Raw genomic sequence first — 20202 nt, 5'->3', positions numbered from 1 at the left:
TATAAATTCAAGAAAATTGGACATAACTTAGAGATAGTCGAACTCTTACCATCTGTTGTTTTGTCAATACATCATTGTAGATTGCTTCTCTTCGTTTAACATCAAGCTCCTGGCTGGCTTGTCTACTTAATGCTAACGCCTGTACTTGGGCCTCTGAGAGATTCATGTTTTCCTTCCACTAAAAGAAAAAGGTTCCATTTACTTCTTATTGCAGTAGAATTGAGGACAAATAATTAAGGTACTCAAAAATATTCAGGATTTTAAAAAGGTTTTTTCCCCTCCCTTTCCTTTATTCTTTTCTAAAGAAAACAAGGATGTAAAAGCAGGGTACTGAGTTAACCACTGTCATACAAGGTTTGGCTATCTCTGGAATGAAACTACTTGGATTTAATTTGTGTAACTGATAAAATATGTTTAAGTAAACAACACATACATTTCTCTGACTGACTGATTTCCCAATCATTTGGGATATTACCCATTTCTCTTTTGGGCCAACATTTAAGCAAAAATGCTGAATTACAGCTTAGCACTATTATCCAGTTTACTAGTATTTTACTATTGCAAATCAAGTTAGAAGAATTATGTTGTTTTCCCCACAGAAGGAGTGAGGCAAACAACAATTACAAATAAAAACAAAAGGGCTAGAGGGGAAACACGACAGAAATACCAAGTTGGAGTAAGATAACTGCCTATTAACTTACTACAGCTGAAATTATATCTTCAAGAGGCTGAATCCTCACTGCTGTCACACTGTTTGTTGCTTCCACAACTTTTTCTCTTCCTTGATTAATGAGGTCCTAGAAGAATGCAAGAAATGTTATATAGGACATATAAAAGACACATGGTTGTAAAGTATAAGGATCCTTCCTTTTGCCAGTTTATAGCACTTGGTTTTAAAACTCTTCAAATAATTGAAAAGCAGCAAAATGCAGCATCAATAACGTGGGTAAAACTTATCAGTGAGGGTCTTGTTAGGAAGATAAAAGTTTGGGTTTGCACCAATAGTTTATCAATTTAAATGACTCCATAAGTACATTTTCAAAAGGAAACCACAGATTCAATTAAGTTACTACATAATTGGTATAATAAAACCTAATCTTTCTTATTTAATTCATAATTGATTCTAGTTTCAAATAACTTACTTCATAATACTGGACATTAGCATATACTTAATGCTGCACCTACATTGCATCAGAATATAAATGTATTTATCCTATTTTCAAACATTAAGCAAGTTAATTTGTTTATTCAAAATATTTTATAACTAAGAAAGTGCTATTTCCCTAGCCAGTCAACTGCCCTATTGTTCCTTAATTAAAATAATTCAAAGAACATTAATTCAAGGCCTAATTCTCTTGTGCTCTGAACAAACCACATTTTCCTATACTATGATGGTTCAAAAAGGTCAACAAATAAAAGAAAAATTTCTTGGTCTATTCAGAGGTAATCTTTTGGAGAATGTGATATTCCTGCATAGGGAACCCTCAACAACAGGGTACTTGAAATTGCCTTTAATTCAAGTTAAACTACTTTTGTACTTCACAACTTACCTCCAGCTGTTGATTACTCATTGCTGACAGGGCTCCCAAATTGAAAGGAATATAAGGAGTTTGAGAGTTGAAACTGACAGGGGGTAAATTGGTCCCAGTTGGTATGTTGAAACGCATGGTCAGTCCCTAAAAACAAAAAATTATGCACTTTCCACATTGTGATTTAAAACTTGAAATTCTACATCACCTACTGGTTTAGAAAAGAATCCACATTCTCAGATCTAAGAAATTATTAACACTCTTCCACACACAAACAAAACATCCTTTTCACCCGAAACCAAGATCTTATTACACGGAAAGCTTTAACCCCTAAAGGTGTATTCTTTTTTCTGAAAACTCCCACAGAATGGGGCAACTCAGAGAATTCTAATGAGACTCCTAACATCACATTAACGTTAAAGAAGCTTGGTACAATGAGTTAAGAGTTTAAAAAGAATTCAGGTATTAGGATAAAGTTTCCCATCCTTAGGCACATTTTTGCTCAAGTGGGTTGGTGTTTAAAACAGACATGGAACTATTTTAAAGTTGCTGTTGGAGACTGACATTAATGTCCAATAATGGAATATTTTTGTGTTCTGACATTCAGTCAAAATTTTGATTTCATGGTACACATGTCAAAGAAACATTTCCTGCTACCTCCAAACTCTAAGCTCCTGTATGTCTGTTACTAGAGTGAGGGTGTTGACGGGAGTTAAGTGATGCTAAATATACAGCTTCCCACTAATATCTCAATTCAGCAAGTGCTAAGCAGAACTGGGCTTACTACTCTTTAAGTGGAAACTATTTTCTTCTTTCCCTTCCTCCCACTCTACCACCAAAGGTAACCAAAGCCTATAAACAGACTCATATTTCGGGACTCTGTTCCTAAAGACTCCCTATTATTATTACCTGTTCCAAATGTGACCCTTTTCTTACTCACTGCTCTTTCAAATGACTTACACAAAAACCAAAACCAAAAAGCATTTTGAATGAACTACCTTCTTCTCTGCTTCATACTCAGCCCAAGCTGCTTTTCTTTCTTCTTCAGTCAACTCTTCTTCTTCTTTGTGGTCCAAAAGAGAATCATGTTCATGATATCCTACAATGTGTTCTTTATGTATTTGAAGAAGTTCTGCAAGTATGGTGTCCTGTTTAGAGGGGTTGAAATAACAGAGAATTATTTTTTTCTCTCTGGATCCTATCTCCATAGTTCTTTTGTCTATTGTCAGACTAGAAACTAGACACTGGCTGCTACACATATTTCTGATATATATGATATAAATTACTTAGAAAACAGTCACAATACATGCAACACCAGCCTCTTCTGTAAGAACTTCCTATATAACAATGTTTATATAAGCATGTTTTAGGCGTTCACAATGTTTTAAATGTGGTTTTTTTTTTTTGAGGTTTTTTCCTCTAACTTTTTTCTAATTTTTCATGTACATTTTGTTTTGTATTTGTTCTGAGTTGATTATAAATGCTAATATAAGTCTGCTTAAATCAGAGATTACATTGGATGCTTGTGCTAAAAATCATGGCTACTACTGTTTATACATATTTATCTTTATTTCTTTCACAATCACTTTGGCCACCAGCCACTATACTAACGAAAAGCAAATCTAAATTAATCTAAACAGCTACAGGACAGTTTCACTGAACATACAGTCCTTATATTTCAATTGTAGAAAGGTCAATTATAAATTACATTGTAAAGATGCATGGGTCAAATTTAAACTGATACATACTGTTTATCATTTTATTGTCACAGTGGGTTTTTTTTTTAAGTCATAGTGTCTTAAGTCAGTCTTTTAAGGTTAAAAAAATTTAAAAGCTAAAAATTGGGATCATTTATATACTTAGTAAGAACAACCAAATTCCTGCTCTGTGTAATTATGATTATGAGAGAGAGACAAAGAGAGATTGGGAGTAGGGGGCTAAAGTGAACCATAGATATGTTACTTGCTAATAAAAAATTAAAATACTCACAAGTTGTTTATTAAGAAATCACAGATGAAAACCTGGATATATAAAAGGCAAATTAACTCACTTTACAAAAGGATTTTTCATAGCCTCTAACAGCAAGTTCTCTTAGAACACACTTTCTAAATTGAGTGTGAATCTAGTGAAGGAACATAAATAACAGAGCAAAGGAAAGGTTGCAGAGGTATAAGTACATTAAATTTAAATTTAATCTACATCTAGTAATGCTTAATGCCTTCCTAAGTTTTAGCATAGACAAATCCCACACTTGAAAATAATTCTGTCTTTACATCTTCATCCACCCCCAGAGTATTACAACACATGGTAGGAACTCAAATGTCTGTTAAATAACTCAAGATGAAAAATTCAAATCATGAGGCCCTAAGATTTTTTCTGTACAATAGGAAATGCTGACACTACTTCCAAATAATCAGAATATTTGGTATCATTTAAACAACTTTTTATTTTGCTACCCTAATAAATATTTAAAATAATTATTTCATCATTCCATGAGATAAAAGGAATTGATTTCATTAATGAATACAACTGTAATTGAGATTTTATACTTCATTCTGACATGATACGCTATTTCTTTTGTTGAAAACCGAAAACATTAGAGGCCACACATAGGGGAGGGCTAAAGAAAGCCTAATGGTGGAATACATAAATGCTAACAGGTTTAGTTCTTTTGAAACACTAGCTAAACATTTCTCTTCTATACCAGTGTAGAAATCTGTCATCAAAGCTGACTTCCCATGCCTATGCCATATAAAAGAGGTTTATCATCAGTAGACAGATCTCCAAAGTTCACAGTTACTGACCAGGTAGGCAGGGAGATAGGCCAATATGAATTAAATTCTATTAAAAGATAATGCTTCTTCAGATGTATGTCTCCCATGCGCACCCCCCCAACTATGACTCAAGAGAGAGGTATATAATAAAACCAGATACACTGACTTATATTTTTAGCAAGTGACCATGCCAAATACAATTAGAAAAGTCAGCTATTCTACAGAATACCAAATAAATTACAAGGTAGAAATGTTCTATGGATAGTCCCTAATTTTACTTCTGCCTAGCAATAAGTGATGTTCTTAACCATAGTCAAAAATAACTTCATTTCTCTAAGAAAGCAACCTAAGGTGGGGGGTGGGAGGGATGGGGTGGCTGGGTGATAGACACTGGGGAGGGTATGTGCTATGGTGAGCGCTGTGAATTGTGTAAGACTGTTGAATCACAGACCTGTACCTCTGAAACAAATAATACATTACATGTTAAAAAAAAAAAAAAGATAGTAGGAAGGGAAAAATGAAGGGGGGAAAACGGAGGGGGAGACAAACCATGAGAGACTATGGACTTTGAGAAACAAACTGAGGGTTCTAGAGGGCGGGGGGGTGGGGGGGTGGGTTAGCCTGGTGATGGGTATTAAAGAGGGCACGTATTGAATGAAGCACTGGGTATTACACGCAAACAATGAATCATGGAACACTACATCAAAAACTAATGATGTAATGTTTGGTGATTAACATAATAAAATAAAATTAAAAAAAAAAAAAAGAAAGCAACCTAAGGGAAAGACCAAGAGAATTGTGTGCTAGGAGCTGATTTACTTTCAGCTGTGCCACTGATTCTCTCTGTTACAATGAATAATAATTTAGTCTAGCTATAACTGTCAGTTGAACAAAATGAAATCCTATCCATTCACATGTATAACAGGATGATATGAGAATAAGCAGAAATAGATGAAACACCCAAATCTTTGGAAATAAATCTTATGTCAGTTAAGTGCAGTGTTTATTTCTCAATTATAAACACCAGAGTTCATATATTAATTACTCTTTTATGGCTAGAGAGAAAGCCTTTCCAGAGATTGCATGTATGCAATGTGCATGTGCAGGCACGCACACACACTCTCATTTATACCCTTTAAAATATGTCTGAACTATCAGGGAGTTTTATCAAGTCAGTCCTTATCATCCTATAATTTCAAAGTCCAAACTCATCACCTTGGAATTGGTAGAAACCCATGCCCAGAGAGGCAAAGTAACCTGTTCCAATCACACAGCTCAGACTAGCTGGGACTAGAAGCTGAATTTTCTGACTTCTTTCCAGTGATCATTCTATCACACTATAAAGAATGTTTTCTTGAGGCATAGTTCCTCCATTTCCCAGATCTGTTCTCAAATAAAAAACACTACCCTGAAGGATTTTGAGGTGGGAGAAACCTAAGTATGTCTATTTTTTCCGTCACTTTTAACACTTTTGTACTTTTTGAAGTTTTTTAAAAAATATGAATTTTTTAATAAAGGAAAATATAAAAACTGAAGCAAACACAATTCTCAGACACAAACCTGTAAAAAACCAGTTCATGCTTAGCCTAAACCTGACATGAACTATTTTACCATTTTCATCTTCAGGAGATACTCATTTTAGGAAACACCACTTCCAAAACATTTTAATGTCTTCTCCCCACCAATTTCAGATTTAAGATCTATCCTCTTAAGTTAAACATGATTGCTTTATTAAGGTCAGATTATGGTAGAGGCTCAGCTTCTGTCCATGCAATAACTTTCCTTTGACCCACAGTCAACTAAAATGCCAACAAGTTAGAGGAAAAGTGCATGTGACTTTATTTTGTATCATTAAAAATTTTTGGACCCTTTTCCTAAAACATTAGCTCCCTCCTAACATCAAACCAAATAACCACTCAAATTGTTTCTACTGGCTACAGACACTCCCTTCTTTTCAAAGAACTTTAAAAAAAATTTAAGGAAACAATGCCAATTTCCTATTATAAAACCTAGAGATAACTAACGGCACCATCTGTCATATATTTCTCCACACATTTACACTTTACACTCACACTCACACATGCTTTTACATAAAAATGGGATTGTACTATAGCCAAACTGTGGAAAGAGCTGAGATGCCCTTCAACAGATGAATGGATAAGGAAGATGTGGTCCATATATACAATGGAATATTACTCAGCCATCAGAAAGGATGAATACCCAACTTTTACATCCACATGGATGGGACTGGAGGAGATTATGCTAAGTGAAATAAGTCAAGCAGAGAAAGTCAATTATCATATGGTTTCACTTATTTGTGGAACATAAGGAATAGCATGGAGGACATTAGGAGAAGGACGGGAAAAATGAAGGGGGGAAATCGGAGGGAGAGACGAACCATGAGAGACTATGGACTCTGAGAAACAAACTGAAGGTTTTAGAGGGGAGGTGGGTGGGGGGATGGGTTAGCCAGGTGATGGGTATTATGGAGGGCACGTAGTGCATGGAGCACTGGGTGTTATACGAAAATAATGAATCGTGGATCACTACATCAAAAACTAATGATGTACTGTATGGTGACTAACAATAAAATAAAATTAAAAAAAATTTCTTTAAAATGGGATTGTACTATAGTTTTGAAAACCACTTTTCTGAATTAGTATCTTTCCATGGACATCATTTTACATCAAATACAAACTATCATTTTTAATGGCTGTAAGGTGCTTACAAATTATACAGATAAACCTTATAATCTATTTAATTATTCTTCTATTTAAGGGTTTATTAATACTTAGGCCACTTCCAGTTCTTCATTATTACTAAATCTGCAACAAAATAGGTTAACGGACAAATTTTAGTGTATTTCAACTACTTGTTCATACAATAACTATGCCAATAATATTCAAGGACTTAAGTATGTTTACCACAATCTTCATTTTAACAAAGAAAAGACACTATATGTGTTAACTGACTTTTATAGGAACAAGATTCATTTACATAGTTCAGAAGCAGCAGGGCAAAAATCTTTCTTTCCTCTAGAGTGCTGTGTGAGACACAAATAACAGAAAGAAGATACAGAATTTCTGATATAAACTGTTTCTACATCTTTGTAAATTAATTGTACCATACTGTTAATACAAGAAACAGATGATGAGATTAAGACAGCAAAAAAAACGTGTAACAGGATTCTCAGAATATTTCTTTGGGAAAAACAGTTTTGCAAAGTCTAGAGCAAATTATATAAGTTAATAAAGAAAAATTTCATCTCAATATACAACACAATCGGTGGAAAGGTTTTTTGTTTCTTCTCTTTGAAGCATGCATTTATTAGTTGCTATAGCAACACTATTATTGAAAACAATACTGGAACAGAATCTATAATCACTAGGCCAACAGTCGTGAAAATGAGGTTTAAATTATATCCAAATGTGTACCTTTTCTTTGTCTAAACTTTATTTTTCCTTCAATAAGTGAAAAAGCTTACAAGCTGGGGAAAAGCATGGTCTATATTCTAGTTAAGAGCTACATTAGTTTAAGCTTTAAAAATGACTAGTTTAATTAATGAAACAAAATTAATGATAAATTAAATGTTTAAGTTCATTTACTTATAAGTTTAAAGTATTTGGCAAGCTGACAAAAATTCCCATCTAGTCAATCCTGAAATTCAACCTTGAAAATAAAATTTTTAAAAACAATCAAGTCTTTGCCTGAGGGTAGGGGTGCGGGTTTGCCGTGTTTCAAAATATTTTGCTTGCCATCACTTTGAATTTGAATTCTATAATCTCTGGAAATAAAATGCCACTGGAATACTTAAGTGCCACAGGACCCACTCAAAAAGCTATGAAAAAATTCCTTTTATTACTTCAATAAGTCTAGATTTTTAGTAAAGAGACTTAATATTCCTGATGAAAAAAAAAAGTTTTTACTTTCAAATTTGAAGGCTGTTTTTTCCCAAACCACACTGGAAAAAAAATAAAAGCAACATACTTGATAAGTAACTAGAGAGATACTGAATAAAGTTCACATACCACCTCATATCAGATTTTTAGATCAAGAGCACATACTTTTGCCAAAGAGCATTTATAAACATATCTAGATTCCCAAATTATAGGTAAAAGTAAGATAGTGGTAACTACAAAACTTGTCACTTTCAAGGAAGGAAAAGGCAGGCCTACCACACTGACTTTGGTGGAAGGTAAGAGCCAAAGTCTCCTTTGATCAGAAGAATGTTTTCTACTCAATTTAACATTCAAGGAACTAGAAAGTATACTTAGCATTTAACCTTTAAAAATTTGTTATCCATTATAATTACTACATAAGCCACATATCATTCACTGTTGAGGTAAAGAGTGTCAGTCAAGATTTTATATGACTAATGACTTTCTAGAGGTTGCAGCTTTCCAAGTAGAGCCTGAATTGGAACTGGATTCTCATGCTATACAATGTGCAGTTCATATTATCTCTTTATTTCATAAACACTGTTAACATCCTCTAACTCAACTATAGGTATGCTAATAAAAAGGATATAAATAGAAGACATGTGAAATAGGAATGAAAGCAGATATTTAGCAGTTCAAATTACATTTTAAAGAAAGAAAACATTAAAAAGGTAAAGTAATAAGAACAAAATACACAAATAAGGCCATCTAGTGATTCTTATATTGACCAAATCTCTCATGCAATTTATATTCCTTTAAGGGTCCAAAGTAATGAATATGATGTAAAAATCTTGGTCATGAAAACATCAGTAACTGAAGAGACAGAAGGAGGCATTCACCTACTTAATTCACCCAGAAGTATCACAGCCTACATTTTCCACTATTCCTAAAATGTTACAAGACATCTGAATCAGCCAACCTAACCGATCAAGTAACATACTTTAGGATATTAATATACAGATACTGTGGCACTCAAGTACCTTATATTAATTCAGGATCACTGATCATTCCAACATGTTAGTTATGTCCTTCTGAACTCCCCTAAATGAAAATGGAAAACAGTGAAAGGACAAGCCTTGCTTTCCAGGTTTCTCTCTACAACAGACAATTTCATGACCAGACTGTTTGAAATATAAACACCAATATAATTTTGCTGATCTGATAAAAAGACCTGTGTCAGCCTTTTGAATTTCAGAGGAAAATTTAATGGCAAGACTTAGTTTAAATTTCATTTTATATATATATATATATATATATATATATATATATATAACTTTGTGAATTGGGAGACTTTATGTATAGTGGTTAAGATCACAGGCTCTAGAGTACTGCTATCCAACAGAACTCTGGGCAATGATGGAAATGTTCTGTCTGTGCTGTCCAATGGGAGCTACATGTGACTTCTAAGCACCGGAAATGTTACTAGTGTGACTGAGGAACTAAAAGTTTAATTTAATTTAATATATTTAAATGCAAATGTAAATAACCACATGTAGCCAGCTCTTGTATTGGACAGTGCAGACCTACAGTCTTACTGGGTTTAAATCCTAGTTCTAACACTTATTGGGGCCCTATGTCTTTGAGTGAGTCATCTCTCTGAATCTCAGTCTCCTGGTCTGTAAAATCAGCCTAATAAGTATCTACTTCACAAAATCTACTGTGGAGATTAAATACTACACATGAAGTGCTTAAGCACTGTGCCAGGTTTATGATGACCTTTGCATTGCTAAATCTGATGGTCAATTCTCAGACCTGATCCTGTTGATCCACCAGCAACATCTGATAGAATTTAATCCTTTTCTTGACCAAAATATTTTCTTTTCTTGGTCAGCTAACTGGAAGAATTCTACTGGTGTTCTTTACTACTTTCTCTTACTTCCAACACCTTTTCTAAAAGTCTAAAGCACCCCCCCACTTTAAAAAACAATGTATTACCGTACAGAGAGAGAGAGGTTTTACACTTTAACCAAGTTTTTCTAATGAAAAATTCAGATGTTTGATAGGAAAGATTGTTGGATATCAGAATTGTCCTAGAAAATCCTAGATACATGGTTGTCATAGAAGGACCAGTGAGTTATTACCTGTTCTGCGAATATATATATGTTAAAAAAATTTTTTTGCTCATGTTTAAAGGATACCTCTCATTGCCTAAAATGAGAGCATGATAAGCCAGAGCATTTTATTTATGTTAAAGTTAAGTCAATTTGTTGCTCTTATTTTACTAGAGATTGAGGCAGAGAGAGCAAGTGATTTGTTAGTAAATTTTTTTATGTTTATGTAAAGATAAACGGCCTTATTTGACTTTTTTCTTTCTCTTTTTGAATTCTAACTTTGCCATTTAATAGTTCGATGATCTCTTGGAACCAATTCCCTTACTACAAAGGGATAATACCATCAGTAACTCATGGAGTTATTGTAAGAATTAAATAAGAGAATGTATTTAAAGGAACATAGCACAAGCACTCAGTATGTATTACTCCTTTTGCTTCACACTTTGCCTTATCCTGTATTTTTAAAAAATATTAATGTCTTTTTATACATTATCTATAAAACATTCTTGCCAGAAATATCTGCCATGAATTTAATCAAGCCTTTGGGTCTAATTTCCAGTTTATAGAATATGTAAGAGATGGAAGTTCAAACACACCACCAGGAAATAAATCCAGAATGGAGAGAGGATGAGTGCACTAAATTAAAAGGAATAGAAAAATGAAATACAACAATCAAATACAGTGTGTGTACCTTGAACGGAACCTGATTTGAACAAAGAAGCTATAAGACATTTTCAAGACAAGTGGAGTAATTTGAATACAGGTATGGTATTAGATGATATTAGGAAATTAAGAAGTTATTAATTTTATGGAATAGTGGTTATAGAAGGGATGTCTATTTTTTGAAATGTCTTTATATTTTAGAGATTTATACTGAAATATTTACAAGTGAAGTATCATAATCTTATAATTTAAATATATACATATAATTTGGGGCACCTGGGTGGCTCAGCTGGTTAAGCATTTGACTCTTGATTTTGGCTGAGGTCATGATCTCAGGGTCATGAGATCGTGCCCTACATCGGGCTCTGCACTCAGCAAGGAGCCTGCTTAAGATTCACTCTCTCTCCCTCTGCCCCTCTCCCCACCCCACTCACACTCTCTCTCTAAAAAATAAATACATAATTTATAAAAATATAACTTAAAATATTTCAGAAAAATAGAGGAGGCAAATGTGGCAAAATATTAGCAATTACTAAAACTAGGTGATGGGTGTATGAGTATCCATTATATTTTTCTAGTTTGAAAATTTTCAAAATAGGAAAAAATTTTAAATTAACCATTTTTTCCTTATTTTCTTAGCAATAATGGAGACAGATAACACTAGACAATGTGACAGAATTCTGGGACAGCACAAAGTCTGAAAGATGTGTCAATATCCTTTTTACCCCTAGTTAGCTCTATATTTAACCTATCAAAAACAGTTTTCTAAAGCTGGGATCTGAATTCAAGTCACCTCTCTATAGATTTTTTTTTTTTTAAAGCTAAACTGAATGCATAATTGCATGCTAACACTGTTCTAAGAACTTTACACAGAGTATCTAATTTTCACATTAACTCTATGAAGTACATACTGTTATTATCACCATATAACTGATGAGATTTCTAAGACCATGAATCAGCATGGGCTGCTGGCTCCCCCCCACCACAATCAACCCACGGAAACTACAGAAAGGAAAAAGAAACATAAATTCCAGGAACTTACAGGCAAACACACATGCAAACACACACACACAACACACACACACACCATCCCTAGTGTGACAACAAACTGGCACCATATGCCATTTGAAGCAGAGTTACTGAAAAAATGTACCAATAATTCAAAATAAGCATTTCAGGAAATAAGGAAAGGTATTGCAAATATGAAATTCAAACAAAAATTATCTAAAAAGAGCCAAAATGAAATATTAGAGATAAGAAATAATCACTAAAATAAATAACTCAATGGATAATACAAAAAGCAGAAGAGATACAGCTAAAAAATAGTGAGCTAGGAGATCAGAATGAGGCAAAATAAAAGCTGTAAGATATGGAAGCTAAAAGCAGAAGGTCAGGCATTTACTAATAACAGTCTCAGAAGGAGATGAAAAAAATGAAGAGGATGAGATTTTTGAAGAACAACAGACATAAGTATCTTGGAATTATAGATCAAGAAACTGAGGCACAGAGAAGTCAAATAACTTGACGAAGGTCAAGATTCAAATCCAGGTGGTCTTTCTCAAGGGCTCTTATTCTTAATGACTATGCTGTACTGACTTGGGGCTAGAGGTAAGTTCAGCATCCAAGATACTTAAAAAGGACTAGGATCAGCTTTGCCACCCTAGGATTTTGCAGTAACTAAAGGATAAAATCTATATTCTCCAGTATTACACACCTTGATAACACTGAAAATGCTTTTTCATAAACCCATAGTATTGATCAAGAAGTATGAGGATGTGAAGAAAAGGGGATACTTGTGCACTGTTGGTGGGAATAGAAATTGATACAACCATTATGGAAAATAGCCTGAAGGTTCCTCAAAAAAATTACAAATAAAACTATCATATGATCTAGTAATTTCACTTCTGGGTATTCATCAGAAGGAAAGAAAAACAATCAAAAAGATACCTGAACCCCCACATTCATCACAGCATTATTTACAATAGTCAACACATGGAAACAACCTAAGTCCACTGATGGATGAATGGATAAAGAAAATGTGGTACACACAGACAATGGAGTATTATTTGGCCATAAAAAATAAGGAAATCCTGTCAATGCAATAACATGGAGGGACCTTGAGGGCATCATGCTAAGTGAAATAAGTTAGACTGAGAAAGACGAATACCTATGATCTCACTTACATGTGGAATCTAAAAAGCTGAATTCATAGAAACAGAGTAGAGTGGTGGTTACCAGGAGCTGCAATTGTGTGTGAAATGGGGAGATGTTTGTCAAAGGGTAAGATGAATAAATTCTGGTGATGTAATGTATAGCATGGCAACTACAGTTAATAATACTGTAGTGTATATTTCAAAGTTACTAAGAGAATTGATCTTAAAAGTTCTTATCACAAGAAAAAAAATTTGTTTAACTATGTGTGGTGATGGATGTTAACTAGACTTACTGTGGTGATCATTTAGCAACATATACATATACTGAATCATCATTTTGTACACCTAAAACTCTATGTCAATTATATATCAATGAAAAAGAAAGTGGGAAATTAAAAAAAAGGAGTTGTGAAGTCATATCAAAGGAGAGTGCCTCAGTTTACTTCTTCCACAAGTTTAATCACGTAACAAATTAATGTCAGCACAGTAGAGTGTAGTGGTTAAAGAGTATGGGGTCTGGTTATGGCACTGAGATCAAATGCAGGTGTCACCATTTCTCTGTTATAATTTCATCATCTATAAGATAAAAACAAACTGTACCGGCTTGGTAAGGTGGCTATAAGAATTAAAAAATAATAACAATAAATAAATGATTCAATACGAGTAAAGCCCTTAGTACAGTGTCTGGCATAAAAAGCACTCAATAAATGTTAGCTACTGTTTATTTTATTCTTAATTCAAAGGTTTAGCTGATAATACCTATAAAGGCAAATCATACTACTACATACCTGATAGCTATAAAACAGTGGTGGACCTTGTTAAAAATACAGACTCCCAGGGCCCACTCCCAGAAACTGATTCAGTAGGTCTAAGAAGCAGCCAGGAATCTGCATTTTTATCAAGCTGCCAGGTGATTCTGATGCTATTCAGAATCTATTCAGATGCTATTACTCTTAGTCTAAGAACTACACACAAGAAAAAACACTATTTTAATTTTATTATGTTATGTTAGTCACCATATATCATTAGTTTTTGATGTCGTATTTTAAAGGCGTGTCAACCACTGCCTTACAACCGTCAGCTTGCAATTATAGGACAAAAACTCATTTGTTCACTTGTCACATTTTTAACAAATACTTGCTATGTGCTAGCTATTATGCCAGGTGCTAGGAATATAGTGATGAAGATTCACTGACACAATCCCTACCCTCACAAGCCAGTAGTAGGAAGCTTATAATCTAGAAAGAACAGACATATCTTTTAATTTGTCTACAAAGCCAAAAAAAGTTCCTGCTTTTGAATTCCTAATGAATTTTGAATTCCTAATAAATGAATTAAAATTCGTTTAATCAGTGAGCATTTACTAAATATAAACCTATTTTAAATTTCAGAATTTCCATAATCTTGAGTAGCAGATCTTTCTAGTGTTTCAAAAGGAGACACTTCCTGAAGTCTACCTCACACATCCTCCCCAACAGAATCTTGCATTCCACCCCCAACTCTGCCAGTAAGGTGGCCTCATAGATGTTGATGTTTCCATTAGCAGTGATTTGCAAGGCATCCTGCCAGGGTTAGGGAGGCTGCTATTCAGGGGCATCACTGGCACCAAAGTCCATTTAATGCATATGTTTTCCCTAAAATACTTGGTAACCTTGGCTCCTTAATAATTTTTGTGTTATAACGTGATATAATCAAAATAAGATACAAAGCAGCACTTTAGGGGCGCCTGGGTGGCTCAGTCATTAAGCGTCTGCCTTCGGCTCAGGTCATGATCCCAGGGTCCTGGGATCAAGCCCCGCATCGGGCTCCCTGCTCCCTGCTTGGCGGGAAGCCTGCTTCTCCCTCTCCCACTCCCCCTGCTTGTGGTTCCCTCTCTCGCTGTGTCTCTCTCTCTCAAATAAATAAAATCTTTAAAAACAAACAAACAAACAAAGCAGCACTTTAAATAAAGCATGGTCAGGGGGGCCTGAGTGGTTCAGTTGGTTAAGCATCTGCCTTCAGCTCAGGTCATGATCCCAGGGTCCTGGGATTGAGCCGCATGATGGCTCCCTGCTCAGCGGGGATCTTGCTTCTCCCTCTGTCCCTCCCTCCCCGCCCCCCCGCTTGTGCTCTCTCTCACTCACTCTCTCTCAAATAAATAAAAAATCTTGGAAGGAAGGAAGGAAAGCAAGCAAGCATGGTCAGTCTGTTGTTTTTCTGGTTTGTGGAGGGACACTAGAAGCACCTCTTCACTTTAAAACTACAGAGGTATCAGCTGGCTATAAGGTAGACAATTCTTCTAAAGTCGTATGTATTATTTAAGAAAAAATCCTTGAATGTTAGAAAGGGTAGTAGTTTATAGTCAAATGCATGCTAACATCATTAAAAGTGATTATCAATATCTAGTATTATTCACTCTTGATTATAATTGATCTCTCAAAGAATTCAAGCCTCAAATACCTGTCTCTTCTACAGTCTAGCTGAGATTACTGCCTGCCTCTGGACCCTAAATGTTTTTAGTCTTCTACTAATCTGTCATATGTCAAGCTTAATCTCCTAAGGATCAGGACTTCCCGACTTCTCTGAAATTCTAAAAATTTATGTCTATACAGGTTTCAGAGAAATGAACCAAGTATAATGGCAATATTAGTAACAATTATGGAAACAAAAAGAGCAGCTAATATTTGAGCACTTACTATGTGTTAGGCAGGGGCTTTATGTGGATTATCTCCTTTGTGAGAAAGGTACTACTATCTTACGTTCTTGAGGTAAGTGAAGCTTGGAAAGCTTATGTGGCTTGCCTAAGATTACATCCTAAAAAGAGCAGTTGACAGGTGACTGTAAAAAGGAACAGGCTTAAACCATTTGCTCTTTTTACTAGGTATCAACCATCCCGGAAAACACTGGATATAATTATAACCTACAAAGAAGTTGTAAAATTAAAACAGTTTCTCTAGAGTACATTATGATTTCTGATGCTCTATTCTTATTCAGGTGAATAATCATTTTTATGCCAGTGAATACAAAGAAACAATACTAGAACTTGTTTTATTAAATAATAAACATGTAACTTGTAATAAAAGAGGCAGAGAAGTAGGAAACAATGACATCAAACCTCATATATGCTTCAATTATGAGCATGGCTCCTTATAGGTACATGTCAACAAAAACTGGGTTCATGTGCCACCATGTGGTTAATATGCTATAGGTTACTGACACTTGCCCTACAATTAAATGGGTCCTTTTGAACTTTTATTCCTAAAAATAAATGTATGAAAGTTCCCTAAATAAGTTGATTAGCTATTTTAGACTTCACATCAAATTTTTTAGTGAGTATATTTCTCTCTAATGTTAAAAAAGACTAAGATAAAACCCCTGTATTAACACTGCACAATAACATCTCTGTTCAGTAAACTATGCTCTGAGGTATTAAAACTTTAATAAAGGAGTAAAGACAAAGGGAGAAAACTGTACACAAGATCAGGGTGGAGGAAGCAGACCTAAAGCCTCACTTTGGATACTTTAGTTTAAATCTCCATTTTGTTCTCTCTATAATTACCAACACGCAGTACACCTTTAAAAAGACAGGCAGTACAGTGCTAGAAAAGGGAAGTACAAAAAAACTTTTATGCCAGGTTTACTGACTTTTGTTTTCTTAATAAAGGGTACAGAGCTTAGGCTGTATACTCACTTAAGCATATTAGGAAACATGACCCTGACCAAGATTTGCATCTCTGCTATCTGTGTAATTCATAAGTTTTTTTATTATGTTCAGTTAGCCAGCATATAGTACATGATAAATTTTTGTTGTAGTGTTCAATAATTCATTATTCATAAGTTTACTACCAGAAAAAGATACTTGGTCTAACATAGTCTACATAAACGTTAACAGAAGCAAGTTATTACTTTAATAGTTAAAAAATAAACAGTTAAGAATCAGTCAACAAATCTTTATCACTAGAAACTTATGTTAAAATGTTAAGTTTAGATAATGTTGGAAGTTTCAAAATGGCTGAAAACATTATTACCCTGAACAACTAAAGAGCTGCACCAACACTTTGTAGACATGATTCAGGAGACCCTAAAATCAATATATTTAAAAAATAGGTTCACAGGACCACAAGACTGTTATATTTCAAAAAAAGAAAAGCAGTACCAACAACAGCAAGAAACCAATGAGGGGATTTAACAAAATATAATTCATGGGGTGGAGTGGAGAACAGAGCTGACTAAAATAGCTAATTCAGTATAGAACTGAAGACACGAATTAAAAACTCCAATTCTCTTCCTTTCACACACCTGCTGTGACAGACAGATCACTCTTCATTTCAATTTTACTACTTGCAATAATAAGTCTGACACTGCCTTTCAATGATAACATGGATCATTAAGGAACAATAAAAAGTCCAGTTAAATATCACTATAAAGGCGACTCGGATTTCAAAAAAGGCCATATAAAAGTGCCAGCATTATATAATTCACTATGGATGAAAGAAAAGGAGCAAAGGATATAGTTCTTGCCTTTAAAGAGCTGCAAAGATAAAAAGACAAGAAAAACAGTCAAGTGGTTAATAAATTAACTCTGAGATATTAAATCTAATTTTAAAAAATTAAAAAAAGAAAAGTAAACAACAGAAATATAGGAGGAGGAGTTATATAATAATTAAAGAGAAAGTGATAAGGCAGAAAAAGATATAATAATCACATACCAAGTAAACTGAAAATAAGCACTTCAAGAAATATCAAAGGGCAATGAAAATTAACTCAAAAGGCATGCAATTTAATCATTATTTAGATAATAACAATTTGAAGGGGAAATGAAAATATATCATTTTTAGCAGTCTTTCATCTTGAACATGATGTATAAAAAAGAAAGGTGCTTGCAACTGTACTATAATAATAGGAACCAACTCTGAAATGTCTTTAATAAGAGCAGGTTCAAATACTAAGAAATCCCTCACTATGAATATCAAAAACACCCACTTGTACCTATTTCAGAGAAGACCAATTTTCAAATTATTAAAGGAAATCAAAACCAAACAGTAATGGGCAAAGTTAAGTGAAATTCTAAATATAAGCCTAGGGAACAAAGTTAACATTTACTGAGTACCTACACTGTGCTTGGTACTTCTCTAACCCCACTGCTGCCACCTTACTTCAGGCCTGCAATACCTCTCTCATCTGGACTATAAAATGCTATTAAAAATAGCATCCTAATCATGGAACACTACATCAAAAACTAATGATGTACTACTGTATGGTGACTAACATAACAAAATAAAATAAAATTGAAAAAAAATAAAAATAGCCTCCTAACAAGTATCTTTACTTCTACTTTCCTTTCTCCAATCCATCCTGAACACTGATACCCTAAATGATTTTCTAAAATGAAAATTTGATTTTGGTGGTTTTCTTAAAATCATTACAATAGATCCAATAGCCTATAACACATTGTCCAAATTCTAACTTCTATGATCTGATTCCCGTCTGTCTCTCCAGTCTTTTATCTCTTCCCCATGCCTACCCTCCCTTACTCTACCACTATCTCCTTTTACTCTATTATTTTTAAACTACTTGAGGCTCCTAAAACTTGCCATGCTGTTTGATGCATATGTTTTTTTCCTACTCTTCCTCTTGAAGGGCCTTCACCTTTTGCCCTCATAGCAATGCAAACAGCTACTCACTTCTATTTTCAACATCAGTTCAAGTCCTCCTAACGTCAATTCCCCATCTCCAGCTTTTCCAAGAAAGAACTGAATATTCCTTCCTTGATGTCTATACAGATTTATATTATGGGACCCATTAGCTTTTATTACATTTACTTGCTTACAGTACATTGATGAGACTCCTTAGGAGCAGGAACCTAGTCTTGTTTACCAATGTATCCTTAGTAACCAGCATAATAATTGGTACTTTGCAGGTATCTGAAAAGCTTTTAATGAGTAAATAAGCTTCATTATTTAGGTAAATTTTTCACTGCCTACCTATTGAAAGCTACAGTCTAGCATCAGTTACTGAGTTCTCTCATTTATTTTCTTGAAGTGTTTGATTCACTCCATAACCATCACCCTATTATATGTCCTCATCCTGCATTTTACTAACAGGCTAATTTTCCAAAAGCCTACATTCATCATATAACAGGTCCATTCATGAACTTATAGTGAATACTATTTTAAATCCAAATGCTCCATTTACCTTTTATGGCTCTCCATAAGCTGGCCCCACCTTATCCACACCTCACCCATCCAATTTCAACTCTTTATCTGGCCAATTTCTTTATCATACCTTGAGTCTGGTACATAAATCATTATCTTTCCCTTTGCCCAAATTGTTTCATCCTGCATTCAAACCTCATTCTTTCCTAATCCAACCAAATACTAACCACCTTTTATTGGCCAGTCTGATTTTTTTCCACTAAAACTGTACCTGAATGCTCCATTCTCCATTTTTTAACCATATACTATATGGACAACACATTCAGTGCCAGTCATATCAGCACTTCATTTTTTTTTAAATTTTATTTTGTTTTATTATATTAGTCACCATGCATCATTAGTTTTTTGATGTAGTGATTCTTTTTCTTAAAATAATGTTATTTCTCTCTCCCCAAGTAGACTACCACCTCCTTCAGGTAAATCTCATACAATATCCTATTGTATTTCCTTTTAGATCCCTGACAGTTCTTAGTTACTGTGATAGTTAGAAAGGCACTGTGGATACTAGCCCTTTATCTGATATGTCATTTGCAAATATCTTCTCCCATTCTGTCAGTTGTCTTTTGGTTTTGTTGACTGTTTCCTTTGCTTTGCAAAAGCTTTTTATCTTGATGAAGTCCCAATAGTTCATTTTTGCCCTTGCTTCCCTTGCCTTTGGCGATGTTTCTAGGAAGAAGTTGCTGCGGCTGAGGTCGAAGAGGTTGCTGCCTGTGTTCTCCTTTAGGATTTTGATGGACTCCTGTCTCACATTGAGGTCTTTCAACCATTTGGAGTCTATTTTTGTGTGTGGTGTAAGGAAATGGTCCAGTTTCATTCTTCTGCATGTGGCTGTCCAATTTTCCCAACACCATTTGTTGAAGAGACTGTCTTTTTTCCATTGGACATTCTTTCCTGCTTTGT

The 20202-nt window shown here is 34.4% G+C and overlaps 1 protein-coding gene across 7 annotated transcripts in view; it reads right to left on the bottom strand.

Annotated features, from left to right (window-relative positions):
* ATRX (ATRX chromatin remodeler) overlaps window positions 1-20202 on the bottom strand; it is a 305789-nt gene that overhangs the window by 4714 nt on the left and 280873 nt on the right. For all 7 annotated transcript variants that reach the window (XM_032387887.1, XM_032387888.1, XM_032387891.1 and 4 more), the window contains 4 exons: window positions 2528-2677; window positions 1551-1676; window positions 702-797; window positions 50-178 (listed from right to left, as the gene is read on the bottom strand). In XM_032387887.1, the coding sequence (XP_032243778.1) occupies window positions 50-178; window positions 702-797; window positions 1551-1676; window positions 2528-2677 (501 nt within the window). The remainder of the gene's footprint in view (window positions 1-49; window positions 179-701; window positions 798-1550; window positions 1677-2527; window positions 2678-20202) is intronic.

The sequence above is a fragment of the Phoca vitulina genome, unplaced genomic scaffold, assembly GCF_004348235.1.
Source record: "Phoca vitulina isolate PV1807 unplaced genomic scaffold, GSC_HSeal_1.0 scaffold51, whole genome shotgun sequence".
Taxonomy (NCBI): domain Eukaryota; kingdom Metazoa; phylum Chordata; class Mammalia; order Carnivora; family Phocidae; genus Phoca; species Phoca vitulina.
This window is presented reverse-complemented; position numbering and strand designations above follow the sequence as displayed.